At 41.4% G+C, this 20,902-nt stretch overlaps 1 protein-coding gene across 1 annotated transcript in view; it reads right to left on the minus strand.

The window, feature by feature from the left end:
- Nucleotides 1-20,902, minus strand: part of Sec24d (SEC24 homolog D, COPII coat complex component) — a 96,377-nt gene that overhangs the window by 38,850 nt on the left and 36,625 nt on the right. The window contains exon 8 of the mRNA XM_060392798.1: nt 19,191-19,318. Within this exon, the coding sequence (XP_060248781.1) occupies nt 19,191-19,318 (128 nt within the window). The remainder of the gene's footprint in view (nt 1-19,190; nt 19,319-20,902) is intronic.

Below are 20,902 nucleotides of genomic sequence, written 5' to 3' on the forward strand. Positions count from 1 at the left end.
GGATCATCAGGTAGAGGTAAGATCATCAGGTAGGGGTGAGGATCATCAGGTAGGGGTGAGGATCATCAGGTAGAGGTAAGATCATCAGGTAGGGGTGAGGATCATCAGGTAGGGGTGAGGATCATCAGGTAGGGGTGAGGATCATCAGGTGGGGGTGAGGATCATCAGGTGTGGTGAGGATCATCAGGTGTGGTGAGGAGCATCAGGTGTGATGAGGAGCATCAGGTAGGGGTGAGGATCATCAGGTAGGGGTGAGGATCATCAGGTAGGGGTGAGGATCATCAGGTAGGGGTGAGGATCATCAGGTAGGGGTGAGGATCATCAGGTGTGATGAGGATCATCAGGTAGGGGTGAGGATGATCAGGTAGGGGTGAGGATGATCAGGTAGGGGTGAGGATGATCAGGTGTGGTGAGGATGATCAGGTAGGGGTGAGGATGATCAGGTAGGGGTGAGGATGATCAGGTGTGGTGAGGATGATCAGGTAGGGGTGAGGATGATCAGGTAGGGGTGAGGATCATCAGGTGTGGTGAGGATGATCAGGTAGGGGTGAGGATGATCAGGTAGGGGTGAGGATCATCAGGTGGGGGTGAAGATCATGAGGGAACCATCACCAACCACCATGTAAACATTCCATTTTCTCCTAGAGGCTTAGAAAACCCAGTCCTGATATTTGCCTTTGACAGATGTTCAAAGTGAAAGCTGACCCACTTCAGGGTTTTCAGAAATGAGCTGTGAGTTCTCAGAAGAGTGGGGGAAGAGGCAACGGGAGGTGGTGGAGATGTTGAGGCAAGGATTAACACGTGCATGTAGAGACATGCTCTTGGCACAGATGGCTGGAGAAAGGTAGCTACTATTGTTTCTATCCAGAACAATTTTATATCTCTAAAAAGCACTTAGCACATGAAAAACTGTCTTTAATGGAAGGGTGAGAGCTGGATAGTATAAAATATACTTGGGAGTCTGAAGGCAAACTTCTTACTTATTGCAAAATGTTCTCATAAAAATGATCTGGAGGAGAGAAAGATATGCCTTCTAGGGGACTACAATATGGTTATGAACTAGCTGTTAAAAATTGAGAGGCATTTTAAAGCATCTAGGAATTTGCTCTACACCCACACACAGATGTTCACAGTGATGTCGGTATCTAAGCTTTTGTTTGAAAGACAAAAACTGGCCAGAGTTTGCTCTTTTTAGCTAGTAGCAATAATAATAATAATAATAATAATAATAATAATAATAATAATAATAAAGATTCAGGAACCAGAGTAAGCAGGAAGACACAGGTACCAAACAAAAAGATGGCAGCAAATGGCACTGTTCAGGGTACCTCTTCTGGGTGCTGCTGTCTACCTCTGACACCAGACCAGAGGATGCTTTCTGAAGCTTAATAAGGAGGAATTCTGCAATTTGCCTTCACTGTGGTCTGATTCTACTTTTTTTTTTTAATCCTTTTGTTTCCAAAGTCTTCAAAGAGTATACTTTAGATGCAAATGTGACACAATTATTTGCCAGACAAGCCAGTGGGAAGGTAATTGGCCTTTCCTTTCAGTATTACAATTTGCTCAAAGGCAGACCCTGCCTAAAACGTCTGGGAGCCATCACCAACCACCACGTAAGCATTCCAGTCCTGGCAGATTCAAACTCACAGAACTAAGCATGGATGTCTAGCAATCAACTGCAGTCAGGGCAGAACTATATCTTGCCTATTACGAACTCTCACATTTCCCTGTGTTCGCTCCTTTGGAAAGCGGACAGTGATAAGAAAGAAAGGTCTTCAGACAACCAGGGTGGCAGTAAAGAATGTTAAAAGCTTTTTAACTGTTTCTGTTTTATTTGGGGGTGACAGGGGAAGGGTTTTAAATGGCAGTGTCTTGTTTAACCTCTCAGACTGTTGAAAACCATCAAGATTTAGTCTCTCTCCATGTGTCCACTTATCTGGTGCACAAGCTCAGAAAGAGTTAAGCTGCCTTTTCCTCTATGTTTAATTTTAATGGGAAAATATATATATATATATATATATATAATTTAAGTGAAATTCTTTCTTCTCCAGAAGCGGCTAAGCTGCTCACTTTCCTCACCAAAGGCTTTCTTACACACCTGCCCAGCAGCGTCTTCTCAGTGTGCTTTCACCTTAACTTCTCGCACACTCCTGCTCACTCTTCCAGCTCCCTGTTCTTTCCTGATCATTCTTAGCTCTGTCACCGTGGTGTATGAGTTTATCAACACATAAGTGACAGAGACACTGGAAAAGGGCAGGCACAAAGATGAACGTGAATCTCCTGTTTTTCAATGATCATGGGTGTGGCAGATGGTATGCTGACACTGCTTTTCATTAAAAGGTTTTAATTAAACAAGATGTATCTTTCTGTGTATGTAAAATTACCATTCAGAGTTAGCTAACAGGGTCCTATGGACTATGCAAACATCACAGCCCACTACCAACTCCACAGGTTCCTCTCTACAACCTAATGGTTAGATCCTGTTCTTAAAGAAACCAGTATCAAACATGGAGAAAGCAAATTGGTGCCTAGCTGGAAGTTTCACTTCTCCTGACTGCAGTTCATGGATGGTACTCTCTGAATGCCATCTGCAGAGAAAAGTAATCATTAATATCACCCAGCTACAAATCCCATGACCTATAACAGCGACCACACGACAAGATATACTGCTGCAATAGTGGCACAAATGTTATGGAAGTAACTAACCAATTTTGGATTGGGCCTTAAACCCAATCCATGGCATAGAACCCATACCCAAAACTGCTGATGTGTCCAGGAAACTGAGGCTATATAAGTCGTGGGTCCAGAGGAAAACCTACTGTTTGCTATAAAGGTACATAGCAATGAAATGACTCCTAATAACGTACCGCTATACCCACAGATCAGAGAAGCTTCTTCATGCAGTAGACGGGGCTGTTAGCACAGAGATGCACAACTGGACAATGTGAAAAGAGTAAGGAGATTTTGGAACACTCGGCTATCACCACCTGAATGTAGCATCTCCATCAACCCCTTCCCTCAAGACTCAGGGATCGATGTAGAAGAGGAGGTGGAAAGATTGCGAGAGTCAAAGGTGGTAGACAATCCCAAGAAAATAGCTCTGTTGTTGGTGTAATTTTTTTTTTTCAGATACAAGACTGATGCATGAATGAAACTCACAGAGACTGTGACAGCACACACAAAATCTGCACAGGTTCAAAACAGGCAAAATCAGAGCATTGAGAAGGGGAAGGGAACACAAAATCTTATGAGTATTCCTGTTTTCATTATCAGCTAGTTTTCATTCTTTCAGGCTATTGTGATAGTCTTGGGTTCTGAGTCACTGCCTGCCCGAGTGGGGCTTATCATCAGCCAGACAGTAGAGAAGCAAGCCCACATGTGCAGTTTTTGTTTGTTTGTTTTTTAAGGCCAGGGCATGAGTAGAAAAGACACATTAGCAAGCATCCCGAACAAAAACTATTTTTAGCTTAGAAAGGAGATGTGAGACTAGCCACAAGTTATACCTTCAAAGCAAAATCAGATGCTCAAGAGAATGAATCCCTGTGTAGGAAAACCCACCTGAAGTTTTCAAGACCTTTAGACTGTAAGTCTTTGGGCTTCTGCAGTGTTATGAACACTGTAAAGACAAGGCACAGAAGAAGGCCATAGGCTTGGACTTCAGCAGTACAGAGGCTGTGGGCAGAGGACCCTAAGTTTAAGGAAAGCCTTGACACAAATCATGTGTCAACAAAATAAAACAGAGGTTCCGCTGTAGCGTTTCTATCCCAGGAGTTGCAGAAGAAAAGAAGCTAAAAAGCAAACCCACAAAGCCAAAACTATAGTTATTTTTATAACTATATATCCAGCAGGTGGCACTGTGAGACTAAAACTGAAAACAGTTCTCTGTGAGTCATGTCCAAGATACTGGTTACAACCATTTGTTTAACTTCAGTAACATGTAGCCAAACTTACGGCCACTAGTAAGTACATCATAAAATTAATAAAATGTAAAGTTTGTTAAAATTATCTAACAGTTTAAAACTATTCTAAAACATATTAATAGAAGACAGTTTAATAGATACATTTCATAGAAATTAAAGCAATGACCAAATTTACTAGGGTAATAGCAAAAACTTATTTTAAATGCTGCTAATATTTTGCCAACTTCTCCTTGACTCTACATAGGAAAAAGGGATACTCTTGGGACTGACAGACGGCTGCCAGCACAAGAGGCAACGAGAAGGTAGCCTAAAAGAAAAGGGCACCAGGAAGCCCACACTCCCACAGCAGCACCCACCTCCTGCCCTGGCAATCTAGGGACACAGTAACAGCAGAGGAGATGGAGCCCAGTGCTGAGTCATGGCTCTGGGCAGCAATGTGATGGAGAGGAGCTGCATCCACAGCCAAGAGAAAAGCCCAGTAATGATGCTCATGCCTGTATAAGGCACAGCGACCACGCCTACGATTAGTCACATCCCAGCTAATGACATCCAGGACACTGGGGGTGAGTGCTTGCCCGTCTCTTCTTAGCTCTCGCATTTGCCTCACTAGACACTTTCTTTACTTTAAAAATCTGAGACAATTTTTCCCTTACAACGTCTCCTATGTCTCCTTTCTCCAACCCTTCCTCAAATCCCCCTTCATTCTCTTGCAAATTCATGGTCTCTTTCACTCTGATTAATATTATATGTTTATGAATACAGACATATATATATATATATGCAAGTACGTGTAGACACGTATGTACAGACATACACATATCTATACATATGCATACACATAACTATACAGCTATAAACCACTGAGACCATTTAATTTTGTTTGTATGCATAAAATTTCACGGTTGACCACTTGGTATTGGGTAACCATGTTGGAGGCTCGTCTCTGGTAGAGAATAATTCTCTCTCAGAAATGAGAGGGAAACAACATTCTCAATGTTGATGGAACAATATGGCTGCCTAAACAAGACCTGGACAATGGCAACAAGAGACAAGCTAACAGATGGGGGGACACTGCAAGAGCCCCACCTCTCGCACATTATTTTTTAGCACCAGAATTCGTGTGAACATGGCCCCCCCTCTCTCACACACCCACACACCCACACACATGCATGAGTTCTCTCAACCCCCACCCCTCCCCATCTTTAGTCACCTTCCCTCTTTTTCCGCATTTCTCCCCTTTTCCAGTATTTCTTTCTTTGGACAAGATCGGCACGATCTTGTTTGAGAAGGGTGTGCAAACACGAGAATAGATATTGCGAGTCTCCATCCCAGAAAGCGGCGGTACACTCTCTGGCTCCTGCACAGCTCAATGCCGCACTGCTGCATCTTTGCATCCACTCAGCCTGGCAACACCAGTTGCAGGTTTTTGATCCTCCCACTGGATCACTGGTTTGCGAGTGATGCCAGCAATCCCTGCCACTGTGGGGCGGGGGTGATTTCAGCACTGCCTGGCATCATCTTTTAAATTTTTCAAATGGAGGCATACTCTGACTGGTCACACATCCAGACCACAGACTGTGCTCAGGGACTTCAACCTGTGCCAGTATCTTGAGAAACAATCTCAGAGTCCGAGTTTCTGGCTCAAGATTGCCGGCTCTGGTATCTTGGAGCACATGGTCACATGACCTGAAACTAAAAGGCCTTTCTTTGGGGACTGCTATGCAACAACTTCCACATTGGCCTTGAGGTTCTCCCGCAAGGAGCCACTGGAGATTGGAGTTCTGGGTGATGCTCTCCCCAGAGCGGAGCTTGAGGGTGATAGCAAGTAGTGCTTCGGACGCAAGGACCGTCATGAAGAGGGGACAGCCCATCAAGTTAGCCTCAAGCCCCAGAGGCTATTCCTAACTCTGTCTCTCAGCCGCTGCCTCTGGCAACCTCTGAAAGCACAGTGCCTTGCCTTCCTGAAGAATATTTTTTTTTCTGCGTGATAGTAAACATCACACCATGTATCCTCCAGGTGCAACTCAAAGATCACATTTATATTTTAAAGAATTTTTTGTGGCTGTCTTTACTTCGTTTCATATTTCCAGAAAATTCTTTTTTTTATAAATTTGAGTGATTTTACAATTTTTCTAGAAACATGCAGCCCTCCCTCCATGTGGCCCAGTGAAATAGAAGGAATAGAATAAGAAAACAGATGGTTCCAGAGAGGAAGAACACACACACACACACACACACACACAGAGAGAGAGAGAGAGAGAGAGAGAGAGAGAGAGAGAGAGAGATATGATCAAACAGTGTGGAGAGACAAGAAGGCAAAGCACCACAAAAGAAATGGTCATGCCAAGCCTAGTTCCAGCCACTTAGACCTCTGGCAGTGAGGGAAGTATGTATCTCATCCAAAAGGTAAAAATAAACAAACAACAGCAAAACAAAAACAAAAACAAAACAGGCAGTCCTACCCACTGCATAATACCATAGCTCTCAAGTCCTCAAACTCAGTTGTAGGTCTTGCTGGGACAATTAGAGAACACCTCAGCAGTGGAGAAGCATTATCCAGCTCAGAGAGCTGTGGCCGGGTGCCATTTTGAAAGACAACCCCTTGCTTAAAATTTAGCCCTGTGGCCCTGAGAAAAGAGAAGAGTCACAAGAGCCTGAATTCAACAGCCACAGGGAGGATTCATGCCCTTCAGGATGCTGTAGAAAGCAAGGACCAGATGCCAATCGGCTAAACAGTGTAGACAGCAGGAGGCTTGGCCCAGGCAGTGAAGCAAATGGGGAAAGGGAATCCTACCCCAGTGCCTGGGGGGAAGACCTCATCAACTGGGAATAAGTCTCAAGTCTGATAATCCTGAGCTTCAGGCCTGTAGATAGAGCCTGTAACTTGGAGTGGAGATGTCTGCCGCAGAGTCAGAGAACTCAAAGCAGATTATTTAATGTCCAGTGCATCCTTCCAGCAGGCTGATAATGGTGGCTTTCAATGCATGGAAACAGGTCAGCCTCACTGCTATGTGAGCCTAAGCATGCTAAGTTAATCCCAGATAGGCACCAGTAACCACACTGTGTGACTCCTCTTTAGAATGTCCACATCTGCTTTAAAGGAAACACAGCAGAGACGCTCTTGTGCCACCCTCAAATGTCAGGTGGGCTTTCTGGTGGGAAGATCAGAGTAAGTCTATGAAAGTAGCTGCCTTCGGGAAGTCAGTTACTGTACCTTCAAAGGGAAAAGTAAATGTCAGCACACAAGCTGGAGGGATAGCTCGGTGGTTAAGAATCTGCCGCGCAGTTCTTACACAGGACCTGAGTTTGGTTCCCAGCACCCACATCCTGCAGCTTAGGCACCATCACCTGAACTCCAGCTCCAGGAATCCAGTTCTTCTGGATTCTGTAGGCATTGTATCCATGTGCACAAATCCATATACAGACATACACACATGCATGTAATTAAAATAAATAAACAATCTTAAAAATGAGCATCAGCACAGCTGGAAGCAGTGTCAAGTTTCCTGAATGGCAGCACGGTGGGGACTGCACTTGTTCTTGCCAGAGTGGATGATAGACACTTCTCAGTAAGCTCTGCACAAGGACCTCAGTGAGCAAGAACTCTGGTCCGCTTCTCATTAACAGTCCTCTAGAAGAGAACTGCATCCTAGAGCTCAAATGCAGGCCACTTGCAGAAGATACGCTCAATTGCTACAACCCACAATGCTCCAGGAACACCGAAAGCTTATCTTAGACATAAACCCCTTTGAGTCAAGTATGTTTCTTCCCAAATAGGATACATGATATCTATTAGTGACCTCTTCCTCAAACAGAAGTTGAAAGGATTGAAACAGTAATTCCAAGCCTGGCCTGCCTTTGCATTTGTGAGAATCACAGGTCAGGGGATGCTTTTCCTTCATTTCTCTCACTTCTCCAAGTCATGAAAACACCTCCAAACAACCTTCACCTGTGTAGGGTCTTGTGTGACAGTCTGGCCTAGCTGAGCACCCCTTCCGTTTAATCTAAGGCCAGATCTGAGCCACATCCCTGCTCTGCTCTGATTTTCCTTCCTCCACAGTGTTATATAATCTGACAGGGTCACACCTCTCTGCTTTGTAACTCAGGCTCTTCCAGGCAAAAACCCTGTTTGCTCTTCACTAAAATAACCCTATTTTGAAAGAAGATGTTAATCAATCAACTATCCTTCACAAAATGGACACTGCTTATAAACTACCAATCAAAAGACAATGTTTATTATATGGATCGTGATTATTTATGGTCATTAAAGTATAATGGAAGACGTGGTTGTATAACTATGAAATTTATTTTATAAAGTGACATAACTCAAATCAAATCCCCATCTGTCTTTTCACAATTACATCTACAGAAAATAATACATTTATTTGAGACTTTTTCTCTAACTGCATTCAGAGTGGGAAAAATAAAGGACCTCCAAGATGCAGGCAGTTCGACCTGTTATCAGTGTAAACACTGGCAATTAACCATCTCTGGTAGTCAGCCAGAGGGACTGGCAGTTCCCTCCCCGGGAACCAGCAAAGTATCTGTTGAGAGGTGATTTGACTTGGGCATCTAGCAAAGAGCCAGTTGGAAGACAAAAATGAAAATAAGATTTTTAAAAGCAATATATATATATGTATGTATATGTGTATATATATATATATATATATATATATATATATATATATATATAAAGGTGTGGGACCAATTTGAAGGCATCTAGAGAACAGTATGTTTATATTTTCCTATAAATCAGTACAGCCTGTACTGATGCACCACAATTCTTGAGCACAGATATCAATAGTGAAAGTCTAGGAGGTTATTTGACCTTTGAACTTTACAGTATTTCCACAATGTAGGAAGCACTGTGTAATGATAACATTCAAATAGTACCTAAGATCAAAATGTTCTTTTAGGCCCTGAGAATGTAATAGGGAGAGAAACCAGACACGGTCTCTACTCTTGTAAAAGCAGTTAGAAGGATATTCATCACATATACAAACACAAATTCACAAACTTATACATGCATGTGTGACATCTATAATGGGGAATGGGGGTGAACACAGACTCACGAACTAAAGGCTGCATGGTGTGATGGGAGGTGCAGAGAATGGGGAAGTGGGATAGGAAAGTTCTCCTGGGGAGGTAACTAACCTGAAATCTAAAACACGAATAGGGTGGCAGGCAAGATGGCTCAGAGGTAAGAGTACTTACCCACCAAGCCTGAAGCCCTTTGTTCAATCCCTGTAACACACGGAAACAAAGAACCAACTTATATATATGGGCAACACCAATTGAACTTTTTTTTCTCGTTTTGTCTTGCTTTGGGGGAGGTCAGAGGATGAGGGGGGGGAACCTAGGAGGACTGGGATGTGAATGGGATCAGGGTGCATTATGTGAAATTTCCAAATAATCAATGAAAAAAAAACAGCATAGCAAATGGAGAAGAGGAAGAGGAAATGAAGAAGAAGAAGAGAAGAAGAAGAAGAAGAAGAAGAAGAAGAAGAAGAAGAAGAAGAAGAAGAAGAAGAAGAAGAAGAAGAAGAAGAAGAAGGAGTGCTGACCTCAGGTGGTTTGTCTCAGAAGCCCACCAGGGAAGCTGGTCTCTAGTTTAGGCTTAGTCTGTGGACACAGCATACCCAGCCACCAGGATGTAAACCACAAACTTACTTTCCCTGTACATTAAAGCATGGCAAGATATTTCTCTTCAACTCTTTTCCCCAAGGTCATTCTTCATCTAACAAAAACAAAAGATTTTAGAGAATAACTTTGTGATTAAGAAAATTAGCTTGGTACATTTTGTTTTTAAAACTCTTAAATAGAATCCAAACAAACTTTGCCCTGACAAATGTGGATTTACCACAGTCTGCCAGAGCATGACAGCACAGCTCTGTAAAGGGTATGACTGCATTCTTCAGCTGCCAGACCTGTTCAGAGCACGGTCACAGAAGTGACCCAAAATGCAGAGAGATTAGGATTCAGTTTCAAACTAACTTTACACAATAAATGTATCCTAAATGTTTAGCTACTGCTCTTATTTCCATTTTAGTATATGGACTTTCCTATGCCAAGTTTTTCCCTTGGTTAATATATTCAAAATATTGCAGTAAATCTTGGACCATATTATAGCACATATCTTTAAGGTTAATTTAAGGTTTTTAAAACACCTGTTTAAAAATAATTTAAGTTTCTTATGATTCCCTGTACTCTGCCAAAGGTTTGGTCATGAGTCTTTGTTTGAAAACACTGCTAGTTAGAGTCTTTCAGATGCGCTCAGTAGACTCCTGTCATACGTTCAATGCACATCCCATCTGTCTTTCTAAATGAGGATTGATCATCTTACCCCATGTCCGCTCAATTGATTATCTTTTTTAGGTGTATAGATTTCATTATGTTTATCATATCTTATAGGTCTATATAAGTGAGTATATCCCATGTTTGTCTTTCTCCTTCTGGGATATTTCACTCAGAATGATCTTTTCTAGATCCCACCATTTGCCTGCAAATTTCATGATTTCCTCCTTTTTGATTGCTGAGTAGTATTCCATTGTATAAAAATACCAGAAGGGGAGTTAGTCTGATGGGGAAAGGATAGGAGCTCCACAAGGACCAAATATATCTGGGCACAGGGTCTTTTCTGAGACTGACATTCAACCAAGGACCATGTATGGATATAACCTAGAACCTCCACTCAGATGTAGCCTGTGGTAGCTCAGTAACCAATTGGTTTCCCAAAGTGAGGGGAACAGGGACTATTTCTACCAGGAACTCAATGACTGGCTCTTTGGCCTCCCCACCCCCGAAGGGAGGAGCAGTCCTGTTAGGCCACAGAGGAGGGCTTTGCAGCCAGTCCTGAAGATACCTGATAAAACAGGATCAGATGAATGGGGAGGAGGTCCCCCCTATCAGTGGACTTGGAAAGGGGCACGGTGGAGATGAGGGAGGGAGGGAGGGACTGGGAGGGAATGAGGGATCGGGACACGGCTGGGATACAGAGTTAATAAAATGTAACTGATAAAAAAAAAAAGACAAAAAAGACAATAAAAAGAAAAAAAAATAATTTAAGTTGTAAGTCTCCTTTAAGAACTGGAGGGACCACGATCTTTCACAGTAGCTCATAGCTTAAATGCAGTAGATACTTACATGTAAAATTAGCTGCATATTTTCCCACATGAATTTCTAATAACGTACAAAGTACATGCACATATGGCAGTGCATGATGGATACCCAGCAGATAAGTGGGTGACAGGCAACTTCCTTCTAGTCCTGCAGCCTGTAAGAGCCAGACTGTTCCCGCCATGAAACAGAGGCCCAGGGTCTCAACAACAAGCCCAGCAGAGGCTTGCAATCACCTCCCGGTCCCTCACCTGGTTTTCTATCACTCCACTGCCATAATCTATGATTTGAGGAGTGGAGTCGATTTTTACTGATTCCTTAAACATCTTAGCATTCTTCATAACTGTCTTATTACCTGTTCTTTCTGGTTAGAGTCTTTCTCTTTAATAAAAGAATAAGTTAATTCTTCTTATGAAAATGGATGAGCTTTTTAAAAATACATCAGTGGATTCCAAAATGAGATTTTTGTTGTTGTTGTTGTTTTTCTACCCAAAGACTTTGTAGAAAGGTAAGTAAAGCTACAAACAAGGTCTAGAGTCATTTAGAGTACAAAACAAAATGGCCAATACTTGATAGAAACTTATACTTCATTAGCAACATTTATCAATTATAAATTTATCAACATTTATCAAATCATGAGCTGCTAAGCTGAAAATACTAATTTAGATGCCTAAAAACCTATAAACTAACCACATTTTCTGTAGTTTAGTTGATCGTTGCCATCATTCAACCATAAGGAGATCCTACTTATTCAAAAAGAACTCTATTTCATTTGCTGATGAATTCTGGGTGAAACTGGCCTTCAGGGAGCATGAAGGTCTGGCTTCACACTACAAGTTCATTCATAATCTCACAGTAACAAAAGGAACTGTTGCTATTAAGTAAGAAAAAGGAATGCCCTTCTTCATTCCTAATCACAGAAAACTCGGCCAGCTCCTTCCAGCCCAGCGGAGGTTGAAGAACTCCTGTTTCCAACCAGAGTTCCAGCAACATCAATTCCTGGCCCTGGGACCTTAAAGACTTAAACAGCCAGAACCTGTAGAGCTTCATCATAAAAGAAAAAAAAGAGACAAGAAAGGGGAGGAAAGAGGAAGCGGGTGACACGCACTTTGCGAGTTGTAATTTTCCTGAAAGGAGGATAGACACACACGGTCATCCTGACATAAACTATGCTCAGGGAGACAGAATGTTTCTCCTTTGGTTATTAAACAGAGTATCTGCTCTGCCAAAATATGTCACCCCAGACAAGCAAGGCTGGCTGAAAAGTCAAATGCATGATGATCAGTTCCTACCACATGGATTTGAATACCTTCCCTACGGAAAAAAATAAGCCCTGTTTCCTGTTAAAACCATGTTCCACCTCCTGGACATCATACTTTTTTCTTTCCAACGATCTCTTCTTCATATATAATGAATATGAACTCATTCAAAGAAAGGACTAAAAGAGTAATAAACAGTAGGACAACCTTCTTTATGAAATCACATATCATGCAAAAATGTTCCCTAAATGTGAGCTCCACAGACAAGAGTAGACCTTTCACATTAGGGGAAAAAAAAATGTGTATTTGCAAATTTTCCTGGAGTCCTGGTAAGGAGTTGCTGATATATTCCTCCAAACTTTAAAGTCTAGTTCAGTTCCTAGCATTAAGTAACAAAGATAAGATCAGCATAATTTATAACTATGGACCAAAGCTTGTCACTTCTAAGGCCACAAAGAAGCAAATGACCTTATTATTATATCCACTTACGATGGAAAAGCATCCACAAATAGCCATAGATAAAATAAAAGTTTCTGCCCACTGGTTTATAATGCACATTGCTCATTGCATATCTAACTAGTTGGATGTACAAAATGTAAAGATCGCAAATTTCATAGAAAAGAATCCAAATGAAATTATTTATGACCTTCAGCCTTTCAGTACTTGAAATCAAGATAATTTCTAACTCAGTTTTTAAAGTAGTGCATCAAAGTAAAACGATTTAACAAAAATTTTAACATGACCAGTAACTTGATTTAAAAAAGAAAAGCACTTCAAGGTTCATTTTATTGAATGTAGAAATGTGTTCTACTTAAAGGATAGTTTAAATTTTAAGGTTTTATGGTAAGCAGTATATGTTGGACAATGATGAAACAGCCCTGCCCTTGGAAGCAACAGACATCTCCAAAGCAAAAGCTGGCAGGAACTGTCTCTGATAATGAGTGCCTGGTGAGGTTTATTTTTACAGGCTGTTGCTAACACAATGCATACTTTTAAAGGTTTTGTCAAACAACAGGACCAACTATTAAAAGGCTGTGCCACATAAATTATTTTGAGAGATGCCAAATCAGGAGATAACTCAGCAAGGTTTTACAAAGTATGGTGATAATGATCATGTTAGCCCACTCCAAATAAAATCCCAAACATTTATAAAATCCAAAAATAATATGTCACCTGTAACAGAGGGAAATAATTTTGAATGATATTTATAAAAAAAAAAAAAAAGATGGTGTGCCCATAATCTACTTGCTTAGAAAAGGTATTTTGTTTTAATCTTTCTTATTTATTTTTGTTTTATGTGTATGAATGTTTTGCCCGAATGTAGGCCTGTGAACCAGGTGTACGTCTGGTGCCTGCAGTGGTTAGAAGAGGATGTTGGATGTCCTGAAACGGGAGTTATAGATGGTTGTGAGCCACCATGTTGGTGTTGAGAATCAAACCTAGGTCATTTGAAAAAGCAGCCAGAGCTCTTATCTATTGAGCCATCTCTCTAGCCCCAGGAAAGGTATTTTAAAACTTATTTCCTTGAAGGGTGCACACAGTGGTTCACACGTTTAATCCCAGAATTCAGGAGACAGGAGGACCTCTGTAAGTTCGAGGCCAACCCCGTCTACATAGTGAGACCCTGTCTCAAAAAACACAATAATACAATAAAACACAAAAGCAGCTTTGTCCTTCATTTTTGACTACCCAGCTATGATCACCAAGTTTGGATTTGTAACGTGAGCCAGTAGATAAATGATAGTAATACTGATTGGTACACAGAAAAATGACCAGGCACTGAGGTCAGAAGTTCTCTTTTGAGCGTGTTAAACCTGGGGTTTCTGTGAGAAGCAGCTGAGTATGGGAGTCTGGGCTGAGTGGATGGGGGGAGAAGGAGGGAGGGAGAGAGCAGAGGGGAGAGGGGGGAAAGGGAAAGAGAGAGAAAGAGAGAGAGAATGTGGTATTTACTTAGTTGCTGACCTTTACCACACACCTAACTCTGCCTTAGTTTCCTCATCTCTAAACAGGGATAATCACTCAGGCTAGCACAGGTTTTCAACAGTGTCTCTCTAGTGTCATTGGCTCTCCACATTTACGTCCAGCTAAATGCCCAAGGGCCCTCCAAGAACCATTCCCTGTAACTTTCATATCCCCTATTCTGTCTCTTCTATTCCCTGTAACTTTCATATTCCCTTTCATATCCCCTATTCTGTCTCTTCTATTTCCACAAGTAAAAATGAATGTGTTTAAGTAGGCATATCTTCATCAGAGAGACACTGCCATAGAGGGGGCAGTGCCCCTACCATCTGTCCATTCGAAGTGGTCCTTCTTCTGACGCTCTGAGGAAAAAGTGGGGCTGCACAGAGGCAGCAGCATTGTCAAACACACCCAGCTGCTCAGTATACACTGTCTACAAACACTGGAGGCTCAACGGATTTTTTATTCTCAAGTACAGCTCCTCCCCAACTCAGATTTCAGAAGCCAGCAGCAGTCGGCCTACCTTCACCTGCTTATGGCTTCAGAAGGCTCAGAGACTTTCCTGGAGCCCAAGGTGGCACAAAAAGGACATTTCAAACTTGAAGACAGATAGAATTTGGTTAAAACTATTGACTTTAAAACACGAGAAGCATAGATTTAGTCTTGACATAATTGTTTTTATGGTTTGGGGGAAGGCTTAGATTAATGGCAGAAAGAGTTTTTAACCCTAACAACTTGCAGAGTCTCCTTAAATATCAAGTTTAATTTTTGGGACCATATTACTGAATGATTGCATTATTAATACCAAGATGATAGCAGGAAAGTTGGGGCCTGAGAGTGTGGTTCAGCAGGCAGAGTTCTGGCCTAGTGTGCATGGAGCTCTGGGTTCCAGCCCGATCCCACATTCTTCCCTTAGGAGGTGGAGACAGGAGGATCAGAAGTTCAAGGTCATCCTTGACTACATAGCAACATGGGAGCCAACCTACATGAGACCCTTAGTTTCAAAACAACAGCAAAAAAAACTATTGCAATAAACATTTAACAAAATAGCTAAGGAGTCGAGTGTCATCAGCAAACCGCTGTGGAGTTTAATTCTGCTCCAAGCATATGTGTGTATCTCTCTAGGTGAGTACATGTCTATACATGGCATAAGTATACGTATGGGAATATATGCATTTGTCTGTACATGAGTAGAGCTCATGTGTTGGGTGTCTTTCTGCACTGCTGTCAGCTTATTTGGGGGGACCCTATCTCATTACTATCATTTATCTACTGGCTCAGGTTACAATTCCAAACTCAGTGATGATAGCTAGGTAGTTGAAAATGAAGGGCAGAGCTGCTTTTGTATTTTATTGTATTATTGAGTTTTTTTGAGACAGGGTCTCTTACTGAACCTCTCACTCTTCAGCTAGACTGGCTGTCCGTCAGTCCCCTAGGACCATGCTAGAGCAACAAGTATGTGCTGCTATGCCCGGCTTTTATTTGTGGACTGAGCATCAGTGGGGATCAAAACTGCCAATAAAGTTGGCACCTTCTTGACTGAGCTCCAACCCCCTTCCAAGGATATTTTACACAATTTGGCTTTCTCAGGAGAAAACTAAGTAGTTCTTGTTCCTGTACAATTAAAAATCAGGCAAATTTAAGTTTGGTGTGGTGATGCATGCCTGTAATCCCAGCACTTGGGGAGGATGAGGCAGGCAGATCTCTGTGAGTTCAAGGCTAACCTGGTCTACAAAGCAAGTCCGGGACAGCCAAAGCTACACAAAGAAACCCAGTCTCAAAACAAAACAAAACAAAACAAAACAAAACAAAACAAAACAAAAAAACAGACAAAAGAAAAAAAGAAATCAGGAAAATTCATTGCACTGAACACAGAATACCCACCAAGGACAGTCAGAGACAAGGACAGCCCAAATCCCACATCCACGACTTTGATATACAACAGAGCTGCTGTCTACAGTATTTTCTTATTTTGCATTTTCTGAGGGTAGCTTTTAAGATATAAACTCATCTTCTCCTGACTGTGAAAGTTACAGATGGCAAAGGCAAGGCAGAGTTAGTATATCTGCAGCAATCCCACCCCAGGGAGGGGGAAAGCCACAGTTCTTCCCGGCACATTTATGAGAACACAGCCAATTAACTTTAGGATTCATGCTACAAAAGCTCCGTGCTTTTAAAATGAGTGTGAGCCTGGCACGCAGTGGTAACGATGTTTCTCTTACTATATGTATGTCTCCCTGCTGTTAAAGACGATACAGCTCTGTCAGCAGCAGAATGGGATCAGTGCCACAGCTGTGCTAGCATTAATATAGTAATTTACATACTGATTTTGTTATAGGATGAATAAATATACCCTGGTAAAAGGTAAGGGTTGTCTGTAAAGGGGTGATGGGATAGCAGCAAGGGAAGGGGCTGATTTTTCACTGTGAATTTGTGAATTCAAACATCATCATCTCAATTAAGTGAAGAATAATGCTATATATTGTCATAAGGTAAGGATAAATATCAAGTGTATTTGTGTTTGTTCCTAGAGAAAGGGGGAGCAAAGAGGAATGGGCCTCAGGAAAGGAGGGTTAATTCTCTAAAAAAGAAAGCCACCCATAATATAACAAATATTAATGTTTGTTAATGACGAATCGTGTGTATGAGGACACAGTAGTCAGCATGTAATGCCGGAATTAAGATTTGCTCAAATCACAATATCTCATAGAGTCTACCACAGACCCATCATGACTGCGGACCTTAAAGCTTCATCAAGCCCTAGGGCGGACGCAGAGCACCTGGTGTGCTAATGCAAGGAGAGCAAAATGATGAAACCTCTTTGGAAAACGGTCTGTGAGTTTCTTATAAAAACCAAAGAGTACGTACCTTAGGAGGCTGCGATGTATTTGTGGATATTTGCTTAGCGAAAGTGAGCATAACAAAAGTTGATGGAAAAACTCAGACAACGAGCTCACAGCAGTTTTATTAATGAGGTAGAAAGAGCCTGGATATCTACCAATAAAATACTACATAAGCAGACTGGCATATCTGTCCAATGAAAAACTACTCAGAAATAAAAAGAAAGGCTATTGATCCATGAAACACACTGTGGGGAGAGAGGAAGAGGGACAGAGAGAGAGAACTCTTTCACAGGAAGGTTTCTGTCCTCTGTAATTTTAGCCATATAAGGCACCAGAAGAGCACTACAAATCTGTCATGAAAAAAATCAGAACGATGGGCATTGAAGTGGGGCTGTGTGAAGGGTGGGGATGGCTGAGGAGCATGGGGTACTTCTCTAGAGTAGCTGTGACAGGCATCGAGGTTACACAGGTATACAGATTTGCTAAAACATAATCAACATTGACCTTAGGATAAGCACTTCTTAAGCATGAGACCTCAGGCTTGATCACCAGACCACAAAGGGCTGTACAGTCATAAACGAATTCCGCCTCAGGAAGCAGGTACTGGACATTAGTTAATGTGTGTGTGAGTGAAGTATAACCGCCTCTACAACTCACCCAAGATGCTTCCAAAAAAATAAAAAGAGGATAGATATGTGACAAAACACAAACGTTAATAATATTTAGATGATGACATGAAATTATTTTAGATTTTCTGTGTGTTTGACATTTAAAAGGGGTTTGACATTATAATATTATCACATTTTTCCCTTCTCTTCCTTCCCTTCCATAAATTGTTGGAAACAGCTACAGCACACTGTAAGTAAGCTGCACATGTTTTGCACAGCAGGATCTCTTTGTCAGGTGGCCTATCCTATCTTCCTTAAGTATTTTGATTTTTTTTTTTATACAATTTCGACGGGGGCTGGAGAGATGGCTCAGTGGTTAAGAGCACTAACTACTCTTGCAGGGGACCAGGGTTCTATTCCCAACACATACAGCAACACATAACCTCTGTGACTTTTATCCCAGGATATCTAAACCGTCTTCTGACCTCTGTGAGTACTTACACGCAGACCAAACACTCCTAAATGTAAAAATAATTTTAAACAAAGTGTTAAAGCCTGAGATAGAAGTGACCACGATTGCTTAATGTGCTTCCTGAGCTGTGCACTGAGCACGGGATTTGTGGTTTCCAGGCTTCCTCCGACTCACTCTACTCATTTCAGTCCATTCTAAACTAAAGAGACCCTGCAGCAGATGAAGGCCACAGTGCCAGCTTTCCTCCTTCCCTCAGGCGAGTGCTACCCTCCACCCTCTAAGGGCCCCAAGACCCAAGACTGAGGGAGGCTGGAACAGGTAGTGGGAACTCTAATTTCAAGCAGAGCCAAAGGAGTTCAGTGGCTCAGCACAGCGCCTGCACTTCTGTTATTAGTCACGCTACAGCCTCGGCTACAGGCCATCTCTCCCTGGGCATTTGAGTAGCTGTCACCGAGGACCGTTATCAAAGGAACGCTTGCAGTGAGGAACAGAATTCTGTCGGTCTGCATATCATGATTAAAATACTTCATCAACCTAATACTTGATCAATACTAACAGCAACCTGTAACCGTAGATTTTAAATACGAACCATGTTTCTATTTTTTAATATTAAATTACATATTGGGTATATCCCTACAAACAAATACATATAGATTTGTCTACCTTGTGTTTTTAATATTTTGTTTATGAGCATTTTGACACAGTAATTATCAAAGCAGATGAATTAAGATCAAAGACTTCTCCCAATATAGCACCTCAATGCTACTACACAAAATTCTCTAGGTAACACTTTTTGTGTGCACTGTTAAGGTGGGTCAAAACCCAGGGCACTAAATAATATTGCTTATTAGATTCTGATTTACAAAAAAAAATTGAATGACTAGCTTTTTTGTAAAATCATAGAAGTTCATTCCAATATTGCAGAATCTGGAATAATGTATAATAAAAAAAAACTGACAAGACAAACTTTGGGGTAGGTAAATTACTGAGTCTCTGTCTTTAATCATCCTTACCTCATTTGGCGGAATGTCGGCGAAGGGTTTGATGACAGCAGCCAGTGGGATTTGAGCCTGCTTGGCCATGTCTGACGTGCACGGAAAGCAGTATGCGGTGCAGCGAATGTACCGGGGGCTCGAGTGGCCTGAATCGTTCAAAGTCACACACACAAAACTTGGTTAGAACACGTATCGGGCCCAAGATACCTGAACAAGAGTACAGTTTATCTAAACAATTCATTCTTAGCTATAATCTCTTTATTTCTAAAAACATGTAATATTGCAAACTTCTGCAATCTACATCTCAGGGACATATATAAAGCTACTGAATTTTTCTAGAAATGTTTTATTACTATTATTATTTTCTGTAAACTGGATTTTGTGTTTCTTAAGACTTTATGTATTTATTATGTATACAATGTTCTGCCTGCATGTATGCCTGCTGGCCAGAAGAGGGCACCAGGTCTTATAGACGGTTATGAGGTATTGTATGGATGTTGGGAATTAAAGTCAGGGCCTCTGGAAGAGCAGCCGGTGCTGTTAACCTCTGACCCATGTCTCCAGCCTACCTAAAATGGGTTTTAATATAATCCAAATATAGACTTGAGAGTGTTCAGTATTAGTGGAAGACACAAAACAAAGAGACATAAATAACAATGTGGAAAATAAATACAGTTTTAGGCTCACAGTCACTTCTTTTTATTAAGATTTATTTTTTAGTTTTGTTTATGGAAGGGTCTGTCTGGTGGGGTCTGGTGGGGGGTATTGCACTTGTGTGCAGATGCCCATGGAAGGAGGCACTGGATCTCCAGGAGCCAGAGTTACAGCCTGCTGCGAGCTGCCTAACCTGGGTGCTAGCAACTGAACCTGGGTCCTCTGGAAGAGCAGCCATTTCTTCTCAGTCCAACACCACTTTTCTGTTCCCATGTCTACCTCTGCCATGGGCATGTAAGTATCTACCCATTTTATACTATCAAACGAGACCTTGTCAAATATAATTGCAATTTACTAAATTTTTCCTGAATTTGTAAATTGAATTTATAAATTAAAATTCTACTTGTAATAGAAATGTTACCTTTAAAACCATCCTAATCACTTTTTAGTACACACTAGATTTCCTGACCAAATGCCTTTGTTGTATGGCATACAGGAGAGCTAAAGTAACACCCATGTCATGAGAAACATTTCACTCACTAGAATGTTTTAATTTTTTTTTTTGTCCGCAAAGATAGCATCTTTAAGAAATTGTGTTGGGAATACTGGATAGCAATTGGTAGAAGGACCCTTCTTTCTCACCCCGAACACAAATCAGTTTCCAATGGATCAAAGATCTCAACATGATTCCCAAAACTCTGTAACTTCTAGAGCAAAGAGTAGGGAGTGCCCTGCAGGATTTAGGCTCAGGTAAGGACTTCCTGAATAGAACTTCAGTCACGCATGAAATAGGACCAATCATGAAGTGCAGCTTCGTGAAATTAAAAAGCTTCTGTACAGCAAAGGAAACTGTTAATCAACTGATGAGGAAACAGCTTATACAATGGGGAAAATCTTTGCCAGCTACACATCCGACAGGGTAGTAGTATCTATAATATACAAAAACTCAAAAAACAAACTACAAAAAAAATATCCAATCAAGTTAAAATTTGGCTATGGAACTGAACAGAGATTTCTCAGAAGAAAAAATACAAACTGCTGAGGAATGCAAGTACTCACCATCCTTAGCCATCATG

The sequence above is a fragment of the Meriones unguiculatus genome, chromosome 10 (assembly GCF_030254825.1).
Source record: "Meriones unguiculatus strain TT.TT164.6M chromosome 10, Bangor_MerUng_6.1, whole genome shotgun sequence".
Classification (NCBI taxonomy): Eukaryota; Metazoa; Chordata; class Mammalia; order Rodentia; family Muridae; genus Meriones; species Meriones unguiculatus.